The 21,118-nt window shown below is 38.6% G+C and overlaps 1 protein-coding gene across 1 annotated transcript in view; it reads left to right on the top strand.

The window, feature by feature from the left end:
* WDFY3 (WD repeat and FYVE domain containing 3) overlaps positions 1-21,118 on the top strand; it is a 259,636-nt gene that overhangs the window by 132,852 nt on the left and 105,666 nt on the right. Inside the window, exons 15-22 of the mRNA XM_010845983.1 lie at positions 4,179-4,393; positions 6,661-6,773; positions 9,189-9,420; positions 10,797-10,897; positions 11,050-11,268; positions 15,030-15,211; positions 19,330-19,561; positions 21,038-21,115. Of these exons, the coding sequence (XP_010844285.1) occupies positions 4,179-4,393; positions 6,661-6,773; positions 9,189-9,420; positions 10,797-10,897; positions 11,050-11,268; positions 15,030-15,211; positions 19,330-19,561; positions 21,038-21,115 (1,372 nt within the window). The remainder of the gene's footprint in view (positions 1-4,178; positions 4,394-6,660; positions 6,774-9,188; positions 9,421-10,796; positions 10,898-11,049; positions 11,269-15,029; positions 15,212-19,329; positions 19,562-21,037; positions 21,116-21,118) is intronic.

The following is a 21,118-nucleotide window of genomic DNA, read 5'->3' as shown; positions in this document are numbered from 1 at the left end:
AGAGTACAGTTTGTTTATTAAAATGCTTGTCTGTAAAGCTTTTGAATTCTCCTTCATATCTGAGTGAGATCCTTTCTGGGTACAGTAATCTGGGTTGTAGGTTTTTCTCTTTCATCACTTTAAGTATGTCCTGCCATTCCCTTCTGGCCTGAAGAGTTTCTATTGAAAGATCAGCTGTTATCCTTATGGGAATCCCCTTGTGTGTTATTTGTTGTTTTTTCCTTGCTGCTTTTAATACTTGTTCTTTGTGTTTGATCTTTGTTCATTTGATTAATATGTGTCTTGGGATGTTTCGTCTTGGGTTTATCCTATTTGGGACTCTCTGGGTTTCTTGGACTTGGGTGATTATTTCCTTCCCCATTTTAGGGAAGTTTTCAACTATTATCTCCTCAAATATTTTCTCATGGCCTTTCTTTTTGTCTTCTTCTTCTGGGACTCCTATGATTTGAATGTTGGGGCATTTCACATTGTCCCAGAGGTCCCTGAGGTTGTCCTCATTTCTTCTAATTCTTTTTTCTTTTTTCCTCTCTGCTTCATTTATTTCTACCATTCTATCTTCTACCTCATTTATCCTATCTTCTTCCTCCATTATTCTACTGTTGGTTCCCTCCAGAGTGTTTTTTATCTCATTTATTGAATTATTCATTATTAATTGACTCTCTTTTATTTCTTCTAGGTCCTTGTTAAACATTTCTTGCATCTTCTCAATCCTTGTCTCCAGGCTATTTATCTGTAACTCCATTTTGTTTTCAAGATTTTGGATCATTTTTATTATCATTATTCTAGATTCTTTTTCAGGTAGACTCCCTATCTTCTCCTCTTTTGTTTGGTTGGGTGGGCATTTATTATGTTCCTTTACCTGCTGAGTATTTCTCTGCCTTTTCATCTTATTTAGATTGCTGTGTTTGAGGTAGCCTTTCTGTATTCTGGCAGTTTGTGGTTCCTCTTTATTGTGGAGGTTCCTCCCTGTGGGTGGGGTTGGACAAGTGGCTTGTCAAGGTTTCCTGGTTAGGGAAGCTTGCCTCCGTGTTCTGGTGGGTGGAGATGGATTTCTTCTCTCTGGAGTGCAATGAAGTGTCCAGTAGTGAGTTTTGAGATGTCTGTGGGTTTGTTGTGACTTTGGGCATCCTGTACATTGAAGCTCAGGGCTATGTTCCTGCATTGCTGGAGAATTTGCATGGTATGTCTTGCTCTGGAACTTATTGGCTCTTGGGTGGTACTTGGTTTCAGTGTAGGTATGGAGGCTTTTGGATGATCTCTTATCAATGTTCCCTGGAGTCAGGAGTTCTCTGGTGTTCTCAGGTTTGGGGCTTAAGCCTCCTGCTTCTGGTTTTCAGTCTTATTCTTACAGTAGCCTGAGGACTTCTCCATCCATACAGCACTGATACTAAAACTTCTAGGTTAATGGTGAAAAGATTCTCCACAGTGAGGGACACCCAGAGAGGTTCACAGAATTACATGGAGAAGAGAAGAGGGAGGAGGGAGATAGAGGCGACCAGGAAGAGAAGAGGGGGAATCAAAAGGGGAGAGAGCAAGCTAGCCAGTAAACAATTCCCTATGTGCTCTCTACAGTCTGGAACCCTCAGAGAGGTTCATGGAGTTACACAGAGAAGAGAAGAGGGAGGAAGGAAAGAGAGGTGAGAAGGAGGAGAAAAAGGGGAATCAAAAGGAGAGAGACAGATCTAGGCAGTGCTCTGTTTCCTAAGTGTTCTCTGCAGCCCAGAACACCCACAGAGATTCACAGAGTTGGGTTGATAAGAGAAGGGGAAGGGAGGAGATATTGGTGACCTGGGGGAGAAAAAGGAGAGTCAAAATGGGGAGAGAGTAATCAAGCCAGTAATCACACTCCTAAGTAAAATGGGTAATGAAGATTGGATTCTTAAATGTACAAAACTGATAACAAGTACTATAAAGCAAAGATTAAAAATCTAGAGGTTAGACTCTCAAAAATAGAATATTAAAAAAAAAACCTATCATAAAAAGTATAAGAAATATATATAAAGTTTGCTTTAAAAATAGTGTGGTTTTTTTTTGCAAGGTAATAGTAGGTTATAAAAATGAAAATTAAAGGAGTAATAGAGGACTTAAAAAAAGAAAAAAAATTTTTTTAATTAACAAAAAAATGATAATAGTAAAAATATATCTAGGAATTTCTCTGGAGCTGTTGTGGGCAGTGTGGGGTCAGTTCAGTTTCAGATAGTTCCTTGTTATAGCTTATACTTCTCAATATCTATAGGCCCCTTCTAGTGTAGTCAGTGTTAACTACAGGGATTTTCATCTGTTGCACCTGTCACTTGCAAAGCGGTTCCCTCTGTATATTTGGCTGCTTCTGTTTGCGGGTCTCTTCAGTGTCTATCTAACTTCCGCCCTGACACAAGGGGGCGAAGGTGGTCTCTTGTTTAGGCTCACTTGTTCAGTCGTGCTGTGGGGAGGGAGGAACACTGCAAACAAATATCACTGGCGCGTGTGGGGAGTGTTCGCAGTGTCTCGGCCACACTTGGATCTGCCCCTGTTCACAGCATGTGTGCTTTCCCAGTCTATACTGCTCAGGCTGCAGGTTGCTATGCAGGGAGCACGCCCAGGGTTGCACTTCCCAGGTCTAAGCCGCTCAGGTTCAAGTTCTCCAGTACTCCACAAAGGCGCAGACTCGGTTGGGCCTGCGTTTTGTGCCGTACCTGGTACCAGCCTTGGTTTCCGGGCACACCTGTCTCCCGTGTGCCATGTGTGTCTTTGGGGAGCTGATCTCTGGCTGCGACCCTCCCGGCAGATGTCAACCGTCCAGAATCTCAGGAAGTCTTTGATTAGAAACTGGAAGCCTGTTTGCAGTTTGGTAGAGGATGCCCTCTCTGGGACTGAGTTTGCCCCTTTCTCGCTCTGGCTGGCACCCGCCTGACCCCTGCCTCTGGCGGGGAATGGGCCGCCGGTCCGCAGCCGGCTAGCTCTTCTCTGGTATTCGCTCAGTCCTTTGTTCTGTGAGCAGGCTAGCAGTGCCTTAGGTTAGGGCTCAGGAGATAGTTCTCTCTCTCTCTCTCTCTTTTTTTTTTTCTTTCTTTCTCTCTGGCTATCCCCCAAGTTAGGTTGCTATCTCACCTTAGCTCCCTCAGATTGCCCTCAGGGCATTCAGGCCCGGTCCTTACCCTAAGCAGTGCCGCCCGCTCCTCTCCGTTCACCTCTACTTGCTGGTGGTAGATGCAAGCGTCTGGGGTACTTCTCTGCTGGGAGTTGCCTTTATGCACGTAATCTGTGGGTTTTATTTATTTATTTTTCCTCCCGGTTATGTTGGTCTCCAAGATTCGAAAACTTCCCCCAGACCCACCGGTGAGAGGATTTCCTGGTGTTTGGAAACTTCTCCTCTATTAAGACTCCCTTCCGGGGACAGATCATCCCTAACTCTTTTGTCTTTCTTTGTATCTTTTATATTTTGTCCTACCTCCTTTCGAAGACAATGGACTGCTTTTCTGGGTGCCTGATGTCCTCTGCCAGCATTCAGAAGTTGTTTTGTGGAGTTTGCTCTGCATTCAAATGTTCTTTGGATGGATTTGTGGGGGGAAAAGTGGTCTCCCCGTACTATTCCTCCGCCGTCTTAGGACCACCCCTGTTTGTTAAAATGCAAGAGGATTACTTCTAGTGCTAAAATAATTCTGTTTCTCCTTGTAAATCCTGCTCAGCAGTGATAATTGTTAATAAGACCAGGAGAGAAATAACTGAAGATACCATTTTCAGGCTGTTGATGTATTTTTAGTTGTAGCACTAGATTTTGGATGAACTAGAGTTTGGTTGACCAGTTTTGTTAAAATGCTGTATGGTCTCTAAGGCCTAAAGTGTCACGAATGTTAACTATAGGCTTTTAATGTGATTATTTACCTACCATGAAAAAGACTTTAGACAAAAATACTGTTACTTGTATATAGTCATGTAATATGATGGACTTGAAAGAGAATGGAGTCTAGCTGGATGCTGGATATGCTTCTAAGAAAATGAAGATTGGAAATATTTCCTTAGTCCTGTTGCGGGATTATTTTGTGCCTCTATGCCAGCTACTTAATTCATCTAAATGTAATTTGAAGTGTCTAGAGACACCTCATATTGAAAGGTGTGCTTCACATTTTAAAGGGAGAGAACTATCACCTATCTTATTAAGAATGCCCTGGTGTCACGGATTTCTTTGTTAACTCCAGCATGCCTTGGACCTTCAACTTGCCGTGGCCAATATTTTACAATCCCTGGTGCACACGGAAAGAAACCAGCAGGTCATGTGTGAAGCTGGTCTCCATGCACGACTGCTGCAGCGGTGCAGTGCCGCTCTGGCTGACGAGGACCACTCGCTGCACCCACCCCTGCAGCGCATGTTCGAGCGATTAGCCTCTCAAGCCCTGGAGCCCATGGTGCTCAGGTCAGTGCCCTCTCCTCTTCACGTTCAGATAAGCCGCCATGAGTGATGGCCGTTTGCAGAGTCTTTGTAGTCAAGAGTTCCTGCTTTATAAACATATATTCAGTTACCTGTGGGCAAAACCAGACCACCACCAAAATGGGCAAAATGCTCAAAATATAGAAACAGATAAGTCTAGTTATTAGTAAAAGTGATGTGTTTGTTGTTGGCCGTTTCTCCTCCTAGAATCCAGCAAACTCACCATGCTTTAAAAATGAAGTCATGTTATATTTATATGACTTGCATTTACTTGATAGTTATGAACACTTTATGAACTCTTTTAAGAAACACTTTTTAAATTTTAAAATCATTACAGATTCAGAGGAAGTTGTGAAGAGAGGTTCTGTTGTCCATCCCCCAGTTTCCCGCAGTGGTGACATATTATGTAACTACAGTGCAGCATCAAAACCAAGAAACTGACATTGGTACTATGTATCCATGTACACTGTAGTTCCCTGCTACTTATCACTTGGGTCAGATTGCTGTAATCATCACACAATTAGGGCTTCCTGTGTGGCAGTGGTAAAGAATCTCCCTGCCAATACAGGGGGCATGGGTTTGATCCCCGGGTTGGGAAATCACCTGGAGGAGGGCATGGCAACCTGCTCCAGTATTCCTGCCTGAAATCCCATGGACAGAGGAGCCTAATAGGCTACAGCCCATAGAGTCACAGAGTTGGACACAACTAAGTGACTAAACAACAACAGTTTAGTTGTTTAAACAACAACAATTAAGATGTCACAAGGCTCTCCCCAGTGCTACCCCTATATTATCATATTCACTTCCTTAACTCCCGCCATCTCTAATCCCTAGAAACCACTAATCTGTTCTTCAGCTTCATAATTTTGTCACCTTGAAAACGTTACATAAGTTAAATCATACAGTTTATGACCTTTTGTGATGAGCTTTTTCTGCTTATTACAGTGCCTTTGAGATGCATCTAAATTGTTGTATATCAAGAGTTTCTTTCTGTTGCTGAGTTGTGTTCCATGATATGAATGTACCTTGCATAATTTAGCCATTCAAGAAATAGGTATATTTGAATAACTTTTTTAATATAAAAAAGTTATTTTCATCTGTGTTTTACAGATAAAACATTAAAAAAAAAGACTTTCCTTTAAGTTACTTAACCAAACATATTTAATGTGTAAATCAATTTGTCCCACCTTAAAAAAAATACACTGATATATCTTATCACTTTAAGAATATTAGTTGCTCTCTTTATAAAATAATTTTTTTCTGCTGTAAAATTACCTCTTTTTCATAAACTTTTAAAACTTTCTTAAAAATGGTTGAACTCTATTTGTAATTAATATTTTTTAACTAACCCCACACTAATGGTGGATTAAGAAAAACCTTTGCAGGTTAAACAGTATTGTACCAGGCAGTGTGGTAGTCCTTATTACACTAACTAATGTGTACAGTTCATTATTACACTAATTACACTACTGAGACGGTCTGTGCTTACTTTGACCATCACATTATGGATGTATTCAGAGACCTAAAGTTTTGAAAGCAGCATGGAGATTTCCCCTGATTCTTTTTGGTGATCTGCAACTTTAAAAGTAGAGAGAGTGAATGAGTGAGTGAGAGAGAGTATCTCATACCTAATACTTGTATTTACTAAATAACTTATATTGCCTGCTTAAATAACCAGAGTAAGCAATGGAAACCAAGCATTTCGACAGGCTTGGTTTTCACAGTGAATGAATTATCAGAAGAGAAGGCTGCATGGTGGTACAAACACCTAGCTGTCAATAATCCATGAGTTACAAGCTAATTATATTGCGCGCTCTCTGTGAAAAACTGACAAAGGGTACCTGACTTCTAAATGTTTGGGTATATTGCTGTACGGACTTGAAAATTCAAAAAAGTCTTTTTTATTTTATTTTTTTCCTTTTACACGATGCTATAAATGACTAGGTATAAAGGGCTTCTATTTGTATAATCCCGTAACATTTCACTATATTTGTATCACAAATGTGATTTGTATCGTATTCCAGGAGAACATGCTCTTCGGTTTTCATTTTCTAACTTGTCACAATATTTTGTGCTCTTTTCAATGGTTTGTGGTTAAAACATAAAATTAACATTGTGTATTATAAAACTGTTTGGATTGCTTTAGCATTTTTGGTTTGTTATAATTCATTAAATCACTTTTTTGTGTGCTTAGTTTATGAATTATATAATGTTCTCAATCAAGGAACAACTTTGCTTTGTCTCCTCTTTAGGGAGTTTTTGCGTTTGGCAAGTCCATTAAATTGTGGTGCCTGGGACAAAAAACTGCTAAAACAATATAGGGTCCACAAACCAAGTTCACTGAGTTTTGAGCCAGAGATGAGAAGTAAGTTGACTTTTGAAATTCCCTTTTCTGGGTTTATCTTATAAATGAAAATCCTGTAGAGGATGAATAGTATTTCAAGAGAAGTTCGACTATGGAATAAAAGGGTTTGTTGGGTTTTGTTCATTGTTATTTAAATAGAAAAACATAAATCTCATTGATTGACTGGAGAAGCAGTTGATAGGGATGGCGGGGGAAGCATTAATGTAAGCAAGATCCAGAGAAGATGAGAACTATGTAAAGAATAATCCTTGGTTTGGAAAGGGGATTGCCTCTTTCTCAGAGGATCCACAATTTCTCTGCCTTTCTCAATTAACTTTTGCTGCCTGAACCAGCGTGGTTGACTGGACTATTAAAAGACTGAGGCTTTGCAAGACAATTGGTGCAGGAGGACATGAAGAATGGGAAATTTTAAATGCTAATAACAATAGTTGAGGAGAATGGGATAGATAGAGGAAAAAGCTAGTGCAAGGCTGGGAGAAGAGGAGCGGATCACTGGGAGGGAGAAGAGTGGCATGGCTGAAGAGCAAATGTAGTGAGAGGATAAGAATGGGAGAACTGAAAGAAGGAGATAGGATAATAGCAATCAAAACTGGAGCAGTGAGACGAGCAAGGAAGAGGACTGTGCCCAAATTTTGGCTCTGGAGTGAAGCAGAGGCAAAGCTCATTGGAGGAAAGGTGATCATAGAAGTGGGGTGTTAGGTTGACATCCCCCAGTACGCTGGCAAGAGTTAGTACAGGAAAGAAGGGGGAGTGAAATGCCAACAGTAGTAGATGGGGGACTTCCCTGGTAGTCCAGTTGTTGAGACTTCGCCTTCCAGTGCTGGGGGTGCAGGTTCAGTCCCTGATGTGGGAGCTAAGATCCCTCATACCTCATGGCCAAAAAACCAGAATGTAAACAACAGAAACAATATTGTAACAAATTCAATAAAGAATTTAAAAAAATTTTTTTTTATAAAAATATACTTAAAAAAAAACCTGACAGTTTCACAGAGAGGGCTGTGATAGGATTGCTAATGAGGAAACTCCAAGGAATAGAAGTTTTTGATAGAAGGATGATGGGAGGGTGTGTTAGCAGAATGTAGGAGCTGCCTACCTGTCCATCATGGACCATGGAAAAGCACCAGATTCCATCCACGCACGAGCTCTGGGGACAATGTTCTCACTAGAGAGCTCAGTTGCCCTGGATTTCCTCCCAGCATTAATTCTGTAATTTGTTGGGTTTTAATATTACAGTTTATTTTGTCTGACTATTAGCCATAGTTAAGGCTCTGTGTTGATGAATTGAAGTGACCATTACTAGTGAAGCAGGAAAGAATAAAACTTAGAAGAGTAGAATGCCCCTTTTTTTCCTCTTTTTCTTTTTTTAAATTAGAATGCCCATTCTTAAAGGATGTAGTTCACCCCTTTTTTCAGGTGAGAATCAAAGAGACTGAACAGCCTTTAACCATTATTTCAACCTTAATATTTCCTGTGGTTTATCAGTGATGAGCAAATACTGTGTTCTGGAAACCTGAAGATCTTTCAAGTTTGAACACAGTTTTATTGGAAGACGAGTATTTCAGTTTTTCTTATTAGTTAATATACATCCTCTGCATGTATATATATTTTTTGTTGTTTTTGTACTTTGCATAGTTCCTTAGAACTGACAAATACAGTTCCTTTCTCTAAGAGAATACTGAAAGGTGTTTATGGTTGCCTGAATGGTTAGCACACTTAAGAGGGAAACAGGTAAATTCATAGGGTTCATCTTGAGAGGGAATATTTTCTCCATGACATTTCTGATGTATTCCTAAAAGAATAGAACAGCTTGTATAAAATTTATTTTTTTGTTCTTGAAATTGTTTACCATTTGCATGCATATAGGGATTTTTCAATTCAGGTATTTTTGTGATCACATGTTTAATAGTTAGAAGAATTAAAAATGGGGAGAAAATGGGAGGAGCAAGTTTCTGCTATTAATGTCTGAATTTTTTTTAATAAGAAAAATGAACTGTTTCCTTTATAATGCTTCTCAAATATTTTCTTCTCAAAGATAAATAACTTTGTGGAATAAAAGTATAATCTGGTTTCTATGAACATCATTAATTGTAGTTTATAATTTTACTGTACCTGTGGCTTAGATAGTGATCATTGGTGATTTTTATTCTTTTTCTATCTGATTTATACTTGTACTCTGTAGTTGCCAACATTTCTGCAGTGTTTTTATTGCATTAGTAATAAATAACAAAGTAAAAAATGATGATATTTAAGTTTTAAAATGAACATAAATGAAATTAAAACTTTAGACTTTAAAAGTAAATTATTGTGTAGGTTGAAACTGAAAGAATAGTATTTAAAAATTAATCAGTCTTGTTAAAGTCATTGTTTTAGAAATCTGAGTGATATTCTTCCCAAGAGATTTTCTTTGACTTACAGGCAGTATGATCACATCCATGGAAGGTCTGGGTTCTGATAATGTTTTCAGCTTACATGAAGATAACCATTACCGGATAAGCAAGAGCCTAGTGAAATCTGCAGAAGGAAGTACTGTACCCCTAACCAGAGTGAAATGTCTGGTCTCCATGACAACCCCACATGACATCAGACTTCATGGGTCATCAGTTACTCCAGCTTTTGTTGAATTTGACACATCCCTTGAAGGATTTGGGTAAGAAATTTGCAAGGTAGCCAAACCTTATATTATTTTATGCCTCAGTCTTGCCTTTGACAAATAGACCTTTGGTTTTAAATTTACTCAAGTACAATACAGTATATTTTCAAATGATTGAGTTTCAGTCATTGAGTTTCAAATGATACAATACAGCTATATATTTTCAAATAATTGAGTTCTTGAGTATGTTATTTTAAAGTTTTTAGATTTATTATTTTCAATTATTATGCTAAATAAGTTGGTATGGTATGGGAATCAGCAGTTTAAGGTCCACAGTCCAAATCTGTTTTTGAAAATTCTTTCTTTTTTTGTAAATTATGTTTCATTTTAACACAGCCACATTCATTTATGTATATACATTATTTATAATATTTTCATGTTGGAGTACAAAATTGTGATAGAGACTATCTAGTCTGCAAAGCATAAAATATTCATGATCAGGCCTGCTCAAGAAAATGTTTATCAACACCTGATTTAGTACAATAAAGTTACAGATAACATAAAATTAAAAGGTTTTGTCATCGTTTTTTTCCCTCAAATGACCTAACTTACTAGCTTACACATTATATGTATTCAGTTACTATCACATTAAATGAGTAAATACTTGCAAGTGGCAGAAAAAAACTATAGTAGTAGAAGTAGCAATAGAGTCTAGGAGGGGTTCCTTGGTGGCCTAGTCGTTAGGATTCTGGTTTTCACTATGCTGGCCCAGGTTCAGTTCCTGGTTGGGCAACTGAGAATCCTGCAAGTTGCGAGGCCAAAAAGAAAAAAAAAAAAAAAATAGAGACACTCCTCTGCTTATAATTTCTTGAATAAAATATATTAATCATTTTTAAAAAAGAAATCTAAAGCAAATCTAGAAGAGCATATTTATAAGTCACTTAGCCTCAAAATGGATATAAATACTAAAAGATCTATATCTGTGCTAGTTTTTTGAGGGATTCTTATACGTAAATTGTGTTTTAAGAACATTGTTGTGTATTATTATCAGACAGTGAATTAAAACACATTTGGGACTGGGCGAAACTAATCAGAACAGTGTTAGCAGAGGAGAGTGACTCACCAGGAAGGGCCACAAGGGACTTTGTCTATAAATATGATGATGAAATTGTTCCAGTATCTTGAACAGGGTTATACATTGATGCATTTTACCATGTGCAAATTATATGTGATTTTTTTTAATTTAAAATGTCTTTTGATATTCTCATAATTAAAAGAAGGGAAGGACTTTGTTAGGCATCCAGACTTATTCCATAATCTCTTATCTCTGATTACCCTTAAATAATGGTAGTTTGTTTCACTGTGGTAAGTACATAGCAATAAGAGAAGAAAACAATTGCCCTCTAAAATGTACTTTATCTTTTACTTAATAGCTGCCTGTTCCTGCCCAGTCTGGCCCCTCATAATGCCCCTACAAACAATGCTGTCACAACAGGTCTTATCGATGGGGCCGTGGTCAGCGGTATTGGTTCTGGTAAGTATTACTTTCTCTCCTTATGAGATTCTTTTTTTTTTTCCAGCAGACTATGTATTATTTAGAGATTTTGCTTTTTCTGGCACCTTTTTCAAATACAAATATGAGTCAACACAAACTCTCTCATTGTTATTTTTCTATTTTCACTTTAGGTGAACGATTCTTCCCTCCTCCATCTGGCTTAAGCTACTCCAGCTGGTTTTGCATTGAACATTTTAGTTCTCCTCCCAGTAACCACCCAGTCAGACTCCTTACTGTTGTTCGCCGAGCAAATTCTTCTGAGCACCATTATGTATGCCTTGCCATAGTTCTCTCTGCAAAAGATCGGTCTCTGATTGTCTCCACCAAAGAGGAACTACTCCAAAATTATGGTCAGTATCTGCCTTTTTCTTTTTGATTCCTGGCAGTTATTAAGAGTACCAAACTTCATTGTAATATTCAGTTTTGAGGTCCAGTGGTAATTCTTCTCTCATTTAAATTATTATAGAATAGAATAGGTTATATGATAGCTTGAAGATTGTTTACTGGTGAAATTTCAGGACACTTTCACTTTCAAAAGAGACTTAGATAGAAAACAGTGGAGAGAGGTCCTAAAATAAGGATTCATCTCTGCTCGCCAAGAAATCACAGCTTTTGCTAGGAAAGCAGGATGCTTGTTTAATACATTTTAGTAAGGATTTCCATTGGCTGTGAATTCTGCTTGACTAATGAATATTCATTGAGCACCTGCCCACCATATGTGCCACTCTGTGCTAGACACAATAACATTTTAATTACTTTATTCACTGCTAACCTTCAAGGCTTAATACTGACCATTTAATAATCCTAATTCTCTTAATTCCCTCCAACATGCCATACCATTACATTGTTGACTTCAAACTCAAGGTATTCATGAAGATCTTCCTAAAAGATACAAGTAAAATAATATAGAAATATCAGTTCACTGAATTTTCTTTGCTCTGAATATAAGCATTTGTATATAAACATACCTCTTTTTTATCATCTAATTTTGTCTTTTAACTAATTAAATAAAATAATAGCATATATTGCTTCACCTGTAGTCACTATTCACTTATTAATTGAATATGAATATTAACTCATCAGTTGGATAGTAAGGCTTCTTGTCTTAGGATTCTTAACCACGATCAGCACAGAGTTAGGTATCAATACAGGAACTGCTTTAAAATCCTTTATTTGCCCATTTTGTGGCATTTGATTCTGTTTCTATTTTCTTCCTAATTAAGACTACCTCCAGTCTTGAGATACCTACTCCCTCTGTGCTTTCACTATGTCTCTGACCTCTCTCGAAATTTCCTTCAACAGCTTTCTCTTCCATCTTCCTCTTAAAATTCATAGTCTTCAAGCTTTTGTGTTTAGTCTTTGTACTCAACCAGCTTTTCATGAGAAAACATCAATTTTCTGTTAGCATTATGTCTTTGTAACCTCAGGGACACTGTGAAGTTAAAATTTTTTAATTTGTGTCCCAGGCTTTGTCCTCATATGTTCACTGCACGCTAGATGTCTTAATGTGAATAAAAGTCAACAGAAATACTTGTTCTTAAAATCTGCATTTCCTTCTGTGCTCCTGTCTTAGTGAATAGCACCCTCACTAGCAGTTATCCCGTCTTCTGTTGTTGTTCAGTCGCTGGTTGTGTCAGACTCTTTGCAACCCCATGGACTGCAGCACACCAGGCTTCCTCTCCTCTATCTCCTGGAGTTTGCTCAGACTCATGTCCATTGAATTGGTGATGCCATCCAACCATCTCATCCTCTGCTCTCCTCTCCTCTTCTGCCCTCAATCTTTCCTTGCATCAGGGTCTTCTCCAGTGAGTCATCTCTTTGCATCAGGTGGCCAAAGTGTTGGAGCTTCAGCATCAGTCCTTCCAATGAATATTCAGGGTTGATTTCCTTTAGGATTGATTGGTTTGATCTCCTTGCTGTCCAAGGGACTCTCAAAGAGTCTTCTCCAGCACCACAGTTTGAAAGCATCAATTCTTTGGCGCTCAGCTTTCTTTATGGTCCAAGTCACACAGCTATGCATGACTACTGGAAAAACCATAGCTTTGACTATATGGACTTTTGTCAGCAGACTGATGTCTTTGCTTTTTAATATCTTGTCTAGGTTTGTCATAGCTTTCCTTCCAAGGAGCAAGCTATCCTATCTAGATACCTCAAATCATCCTTGAAACTTCAGCTGGGAAGCTACCCCCCTTTCTACTCAGTCTTGCTGTACTGTCGCTCCTTAATGTTCCTTGAATTTTCCTTTCCTCCCTATGCCCACTGTCATAGCCTTTGTTTATATTCTTTACCACTTACCTGGACTTCATAGATTGTAATTTTTATTTTGTTGTTGTCCATTTACCCTCCCAGAAGTCTTAAGTTCCCACTCATGATACTTGTATTTTTGTAATCTGGACCCTACTACCTAAAAATTGAAAAGGGAATAATGAATTAAGTGAATAATAATGGAGAATTTGGAAAGAGGTTAGAATTTAATAGAAAAGTTTGGATTGGGGATATTTCAATAAAAAATGTTTTCTAACTATATCATTCACTGAATATAATTTATAAGACTACAGTAGTTAATATATCATTGGAAATTGTAGTAACATATACATTAGTAATATTAACAATATTACTTTTATAAGCATCTATCCTCTGATCAGCTACAGCTCATTAAGATGCCTAGGTAACTTAAAGTTGTCAGAACCAGTTGGCTCACTAAATATCCTGAAATGCCACTGAATGCTGGGTATATCTTAGTTTAAGCCTGAGTCAGAATGTGAAACTCTCAGAAAAATTTTTCATCTTCTACAGCTCTCAAGAGGATTCAGTCTATTAACCAGGAAGGGAGAGGGAAGAGTTCTTGGTTTCACCCCTACCTCTTATCTTTTCTTTTGCATCCCTTAGTCCATGACGCTAGGCCCATCAGTAGATGTATACTCTGAATCATCATTTAAAAATAAAATCTTGGCTTTTCAGTGTATGAAAATATTTTAAGATTCCAAAAGTATGATGTTTTATTTGTGCTTGTTTCTTAAAATAATACAAACTTTTAATTGTTGGTATATTATATGAGTTTGTCCTGAAAACCACTGGGTCTACATTAAAGTAAATGGTTAAGATTAGCTCTTTTTTAAAAAGTTTTCTTGGGTTGTGGGGAGGAATGAGTTTTTAACATCTGGATTTCTGCTGCTGTCCCATCTTCTTTTGAATTCTTATAAAAGATAAATTAATTTTAACTATTTTAGCATTAAGTTAGTACTTAACGTGTTATATCCTGGCATGATATGGCAACATACTCAGTAGCAGAGGCAAGCCAGATTAGAGTCAAGAAATGATTGCAAATGTTAGCAGATCCCCAGAGCGAAAGAAAATATCTTTCCAATTAAAAAAGAAAAAATTTTCCACTCCACAAATCACTTTGTTACCAACAGTCGTCAGCTAAAGGTCAAGGCTGTACAACTACAAAGTAAGAACAAATAGTTGCCCCCCTTGTATCACTGAACAGAGCATAAAGCAAAAATAAACTGTTTAATTTTCTTTTTTATTTTTCTAAGTCTATAATTGAATGCATGTTAAACTATGATTTTAAAAGATGTTTTATAACAGACCATAATGGGTAGTATTCAACTAATCTCTTTTTTTGTCTGTCGTAAATTTATTTTACAGTCTATTTATTTTTCATTTCATTAGTTATCATAACTTTGATTATGACCGTGCATCTTGAGCAGAAATGAGCGAAATATGTCCCAGGTTTTACTTTTTACTACAGTTAAGTTATTCAATGAATAAGGTATTTTTATTTACATCATCATCATAATAGTCTGGGCTTCCCGGGTGACTCAGTGGTAAAGAATCCGCCTGCCGACGCAGAAGACATGGGTTCAATCCCTGGGTCAGGAAGACCCCCCTGGAGAAGGAAATGCAACCATCTCCAGTGTTCCTGCCTGGGAAATCCCATGGACAGAAGAGCCTGGCAGGAGACAGACCACAGGGTCGCAGGAGTCAGATGCAACTTAGTGACTGCACAACAGCAAGATGTTAGCCCAACAGAGTGGAAGTCTCAATGTGAATAACTGTAGAATGAGGATGATGATGAGTTTTCAATTTCTTCCCCCTCCTCCTTCAGTTGATGATTTTAGTGAAGAATCCTCTTTCTATGAGATTCTGCCATGCTGTGCTCGCTTCCGTTGTGGAGAACTGATCGTTGAGGGACAGTGGCATCACCTGGTTCTGGTGATGAGCAAAGGGATGCTGAAGAACAGCACTGCAACCCTCTACATCGACGGCCAGCTTGTCAGCACTGTGAAGGTGAGCGTGCTCAGAAACCCACCTTACAAGACAGTTCAGTGGTGTGTGCAAAGCATTTATGTGTGTGTTTGCAAGCGTATTTTTTTAAAATACTGGCTTAATTTTAAGTTGTCCTTCAGTGCCCATTTAAAACAGCATGTGAGAGTCATGTGGCAGGCTAATTCATGTCACTTTATTAGAAAGGAAGGAGGTGTTACAAGGTACTGAAGGTGTTAGTGAATAGCACGGTGCTTGAGCACTGAAGGACAAGGACAGTGCAAGAGCACTGAAGGACAAGCACTTGCCGGATTGGAAAGTGCTTTTTCACCATAGAGAAACCAGTTGGATGGCTGGAAACCAGATTTGTTGTTCTTGTTATTCAGTCGCTAAGTTGTGTCTGACTCTTTGCAACCCTCTGGACTGTAGCCCGCCAGGCTCCTCTGTGGGATTTCCCAGGCAAGAATACTGGAGCCAGCTGCCATTTCCTTCTTCAGGGGATCTTCCCGACCCGAGGATCGAACCCTCATCTCCTGCATTGGCAAGTGGGTTCTTTACCAGCTGAGCCGAGAGGAAGCCCCTAGATGCCTCAATAAACAATGAACACACTATTTTGTCACTTCATTTTTACTACTGTGTGCAGTCCAGTAGATTCCGTTTTCCTTTAGAGTTTGAATGGTTTTTATTCATATTTGTTTTCAGATCAACAGGATTAGTCCCTGAAAATAATATTGGGTGTTTCCTTATTGTTTGTTGAATGAATGAATGCATACACATTACTCTCGATAGCTATACTACAGTTTTCAGAAGAGAGGCAACAGAGTTGATGTAACCAGTAAAGAATCCAAAGGTCCTTTTTTAAGTCAGGATGAATTTTGCATGTTACTTTCTACCGAACTGTGTTTGCTGCTGCTGCTGCTGCATTGCTTCAGTCATGTCCGACTCTGTGCGACCCCAGAGGCGGCAGCCCACCAGGCTTCCTGTCCGTGGGATTCTCCAGGCAAGAACACTGGAGTGGGTTGCCATTTCCTTCTCCAATGCATGAAAGTGAAAAGTGAAAGTGAAGTTGGTCAGTCAGGTCCAACTCTAGCGATCCCACGGACTGCAGCCTACCAGGCTCCTCCGTCCATGGGATTTTCCAGGCAAAAGTACTGGAGTGGGGTGCCATTTTAGCAAGCTCTTAAAGTTCTTTAACTTTGAAAAGATGGTATCCATTTTTATAGAGATATCACTTGAAAGAAGCAACAAAGATGAATCTGGCCTTTTTCTGAATTGAAGTTTAAAAAGTAGTGAAATGGGCCGCCTTTGAATACATTTCCTTCCTTAATGATATTTTACTGTGACATTGTTTCAACATGATAAATCCTGAAATCAACTCTGGGAATAGTCATATGTTTTCTTCGTATACAGGATTGCATTTGAAATGGGCTTGTAGATCCTTTAGAAGGTTGCTTCTTCATTATTTTTAGTATTAATATTATTGAAAATAAAAATGTCTAACTTGTAGGATTGTGAAGTAGGAAATTTATTACTGATACATTGATATCATCAAGTCACAGTCCTGTGAAACTAACCTTAGGTCAAATGTTGGTCTTCATACTCCTACTCTTAACATCACAAGGAACTATTCTTTAATGCACAGAATAATAGGTGTGATCTGAAGCTGGGACAGTGTTAAGACAAAACAATCTATGGAAATGTTGCACACACTTGTCAACAGAGGAGAGCTGCCTGTGCTGTAAGAAGCTACTTGATTTCCTGATCTCTTACACTCTATAATTATATGTTTATTGTAATAATTGAATGACAGTTTAAGCATCTTGTCAGTAAACAGTAGTATAATTTCAAATCTAAAAATATATTTTTCACTGAGATTAAACTGTGTGTATAAATTATAACCCCCTTCATGGATCACAGCCTTGTCGTGGAGAAGGGGTTCGCATAACTCAATGGAGCTATGAGCCATGCCATGCAGGGCCACCCAAGACAGATGGGTCATGGCGAAGAGACGTCAAGGGAATATTTTATGCAAGGATGGGCTTGATAAAGGACAGAAATGGTAAGGACCTAACACAAGCAGAAGAGATTATAAAAAGGTGATAAGAGTCCACAGACGAACTATAAAAGAAAGGGCTTAATGACCTGGATAACCATGATGGTGCAGTCACTCACCTAGAGCCAGACATCCTGGAATGGGAAGTTAAGTTGACCTTAGGAAGCATTACTATGAACAAAGCTAGTGAGGTAACAGAATTCCAACTGAGCTATTTAAAATCATAAAAGATGATGCTGTATTTTAACAGCATTTAACATTTTAGTTACACTCAACATGTCAGCAAATTTGGAAAACTCAACAGTGGCCATAGGACTAGAAAAGGTCAGTTTTCATTCCAATCCCAAAGAAAGGCAATGCCAAAGAATGTTGAAACTACTGTATAATTGTGCTCATTTCCCATGCTATGCTCAAAATTCTTCAAGATAGGTTTCAGCAGTATGTGAACCAAGAACTCCCAAATCTACAAGCTGGATTTAGGAAAAGCAGAGGAACCAGAGATCAAATTGCCAACATCTGTTGAATCATAGAAAAAGGAAATGCGTTCCAAAAAAACATCTGCTTCTGCTTCACATCTGACTGTGTGGATCACAACAAGAGGAAAAGTCTTAAAGAGATCGGACTATGAGACCACCTCACCTGGCTCCTTAGAAACCTGTATGTGGGTTAAGAAGCAACAGTGAGAACCAGAACTAGTAACAACAGACTGGTTCAAAATTGGGAAAGGGGTGCAGCAAAGCTATATATTGTCACCTTGCTTATTTAACTTATATGCAGAGTACATCATGCGAAATGCTGAGCTGAGTGAATCACAAGCTGAAATCAAGATTGCCAGGAGAAATATCAACAACCTTATATAGGCTGATGATACCACTCTAATGGAGAAAGTAAAGAACTAAAGAGGCTTTTGATGAAGGAGAAAGAGAAGACTGAAAAGGCTAGCTTGAAACCCAGCATTCAAAAACCTAAGATCATAGCATCCGGTCCCATCACTTCATGGCAGTTAGAAGAGGGGAAAGTGGGAGCAGTGACAGATTTTATTTCCTTGGACTCCAGAATCACTACAGACAGTGACTACTGCCTTGAAATTAAAAGACGCTTCCTCCTTAGAAGGAAAGCTATGACAAACCTAGACAGTGTATTAAAAAGCAGAGACATCACTTTGCCGACAAACGTCCGTATAATCAAAGCTATGGTTTTTCCATTAGTCATATACAGATGTAAAAATTGGATCATAAAAAAGGCTGAGCACCGAAGAATTGATGATTTTGAGTTGTAGTGCTGGAGAAGACTCTTGAGAGTCCCTTGGACATCAAAGGAATCAAACCAGTCATTCCTAAAGGAAATCAATCTGGAATATTCATTGCAAGTCGTGATACTGGAACTGAGGCTCTAATACTTTGGCCACATGATACAAAGAGGAGCTCATTGGAAAAGACCCTGATGCAGGGAAAGATTGAGGTGCAAAAGGATCAGGTGGTGGCAGAGAATGAGATGGTTAGATGGCATCACCAACTCAATGGACACGAGTTTGTGCAAACTCTAGGAGAAGGTGGAGGCATGCTGCAGTCCACGGTGTCACAAAGTGTTGGAGTGACTGAATGGCAGTAATGGCACAAATTATTTAATACTCATTTTTCTAAGATTTGTATAGCACTTTACTCATTCATAATAAAACTCTTAATGCAATTTTATTCAACACACTCACATTGCAAGTGTTATAACTAATTGCAAGACTGCCTGCCTAACCATAGTTGGAAAGTTCTTTTTATATCAACCTGAAAATTCCATAACAGCATCATTAATTTCATTTGCAAACCAGAGAGTAGTAGTGTCTCTATATTTGTCTGTTGCCCTTTCTAGCATTAGGTGGTTTATCTGTATTACAGAGTTTAGTTACAAATTTCCATCTTGCGCATCCGTTTCTAGAATCTTGGCCTGCTCTTATCTTGCGCAGCTCAACAACATTTGTATATTTATAAAGTTGTATGGCCCTGGATAATGAAAATCTTCATTTGAAAAATGATTATTTTCCTAGTGACAGTGTTTGGGGTTGACTCTCACAAATTTGCTTTCCTTTTCTTTACAGCTTCATTATGTTCACAGTACTCCCGGGGGCTCAGGCTCTGCAAACCCACCAGTGGTTAGCACAGTCTATGCCTACATTGGTACTCCGCCTGCCCAGCGCCAAATTGCTTCATTGGTTTGGCGCCTGGGACCTACACACTTTCTAGAAGAAGTATTACCTCCTTCAAATGTTACTACCATTTATGAACTAGGACCAAATTACGTGGGAAGCTTTCAGGCCGTATGTATGCCATGTGAGTAACTTATTCTTTGTTCTTAAAATCATGTAAGACTTACCTCCTGTGATATAAATGTGTGAATAAGTGCATACGTGTAGATAAGATTATACATTACGTTTGTCTAATAAAAGGGCCTTCTCCTCTGCGTTCAGCATGAAACTTGACCCCTCTCTGCTATTCAGAATGCTCTCCTCCACTAATCATCCCGTCCATCCTTGTTTCTTGTCTTCATGTCTGATCACTAGTTTTCCAGTTTCTTTTCTTGGCTCCAAGATGTGGGTGTGTACTTTTAACAGTCTAACCCCAACCTTCTTCTCTCTGTCATTTCTCCTATTACACGAAGCTGTTTAAAGTGTATGTCCTTTGGGAAAAGGAAAGAAGGAAGAGTCTGACAAACACACACATAACATTGTTTAGCTTGGACCAGTTAGCATCAGTTTGCCTCGTCTCTTTATTCCTGCAGTCCACTCCTGTTATCCTTTATTCCAAAAGGAATTTAGAATCAGAGCACTGATGTTAAGCTCAGTTCTTTGGTAGTGCTCTTTCCAGATGCTACCTTCCCTTCCCTCATTCTCATTCTGCCAAAGTTTTAAGTAGATTTGGGACAAGTATACGATGAATGATAATAGTACTATGACTATGTAATTTTACTTTCACTTAGTTTCTTGATTCAGATAATATCTAATAATAGCTAACACTGACTAAGCACTTAATATGTGCTGAATAAATTGATACCCAAGAAGGACATAGCTGTTCTGGGCCCCTCACAAGTATCCATTCGTCTCCTCAAAACACCAGGACTCAGGAACTATTGTTATCATCCACGTTGTATAGATGAGGGAACTGAGGTGCAGAGATGTATAGGTCATGCAGCTTTTAAGTGAGAAAGCAGAGGTTCACACTAAGTCACCTTCTTCAGAACTACTCTGCTGTGTCTACTAGAGGAATAAAGAGAGGCGTATATGAGAGCTCTCACTGGGGAGGAGACCCAATGCTACAGAGCTCACAGATGTTCCACTCATTCACTTGTTCCTTGGAACCAAGAGAAAGTGTTTTGTAATTCCATTGGTCATACTTAGAACTCTTCTTCCTTTACGTTGTGCTGCATATTAAGTATATTTTAAGAGTAAAATTTGGGATGCAAAGCTTTATGTTATTTAGTCGCTAAGTCATGTGCAACTCTTGAGACCCCATGGACTGTAGCCTGCCAGGCTCCTCTGTCCATGGGATTCCCCAGGCCAGAATACTGGAGTGGGTTGCCATTTCTTTCTCCAGGCAAAGCTTTGTGACTGGGTGATTTTTCCTTATTTTCTAATTAAAGAAATAAATGAAGAGCTGGAAATTAAGTAAAACAGTTTCTAAATTTTAGCTCCTTGTTCCACTTTAAAAGATTTTCAAGGCTACCCATTTAAAAATAATGATAATTAAAAAATTGTCTTAGGATCAAGAGAAAAGCTGATAATTTTGAAAAGGATTATTCTTCTTTTGAAGGTAAAGATGCAAAATCTGAAGGTGTGGTCCCATCTCCTGTGTCATTAGTACCAGAGGAAAAGGTGTCATTCGGCCTCTATG

The sequence above is a fragment of the Bison bison genome, unplaced genomic scaffold (genome assembly GCF_000754665.1).
Source record: "Bison bison bison isolate TAMUID 2011002044 unplaced genomic scaffold, Bison_UMD1.0 scf7180017864228, whole genome shotgun sequence".
Taxonomy (NCBI): Eukaryota; Metazoa; Chordata; class Mammalia; order Artiodactyla; family Bovidae; genus Bison; species Bison bison.
The sequence above is the reverse complement of the archived record's forward strand: the minus strand, read 5'-3'. Positions and strand labels throughout refer to the sequence as shown.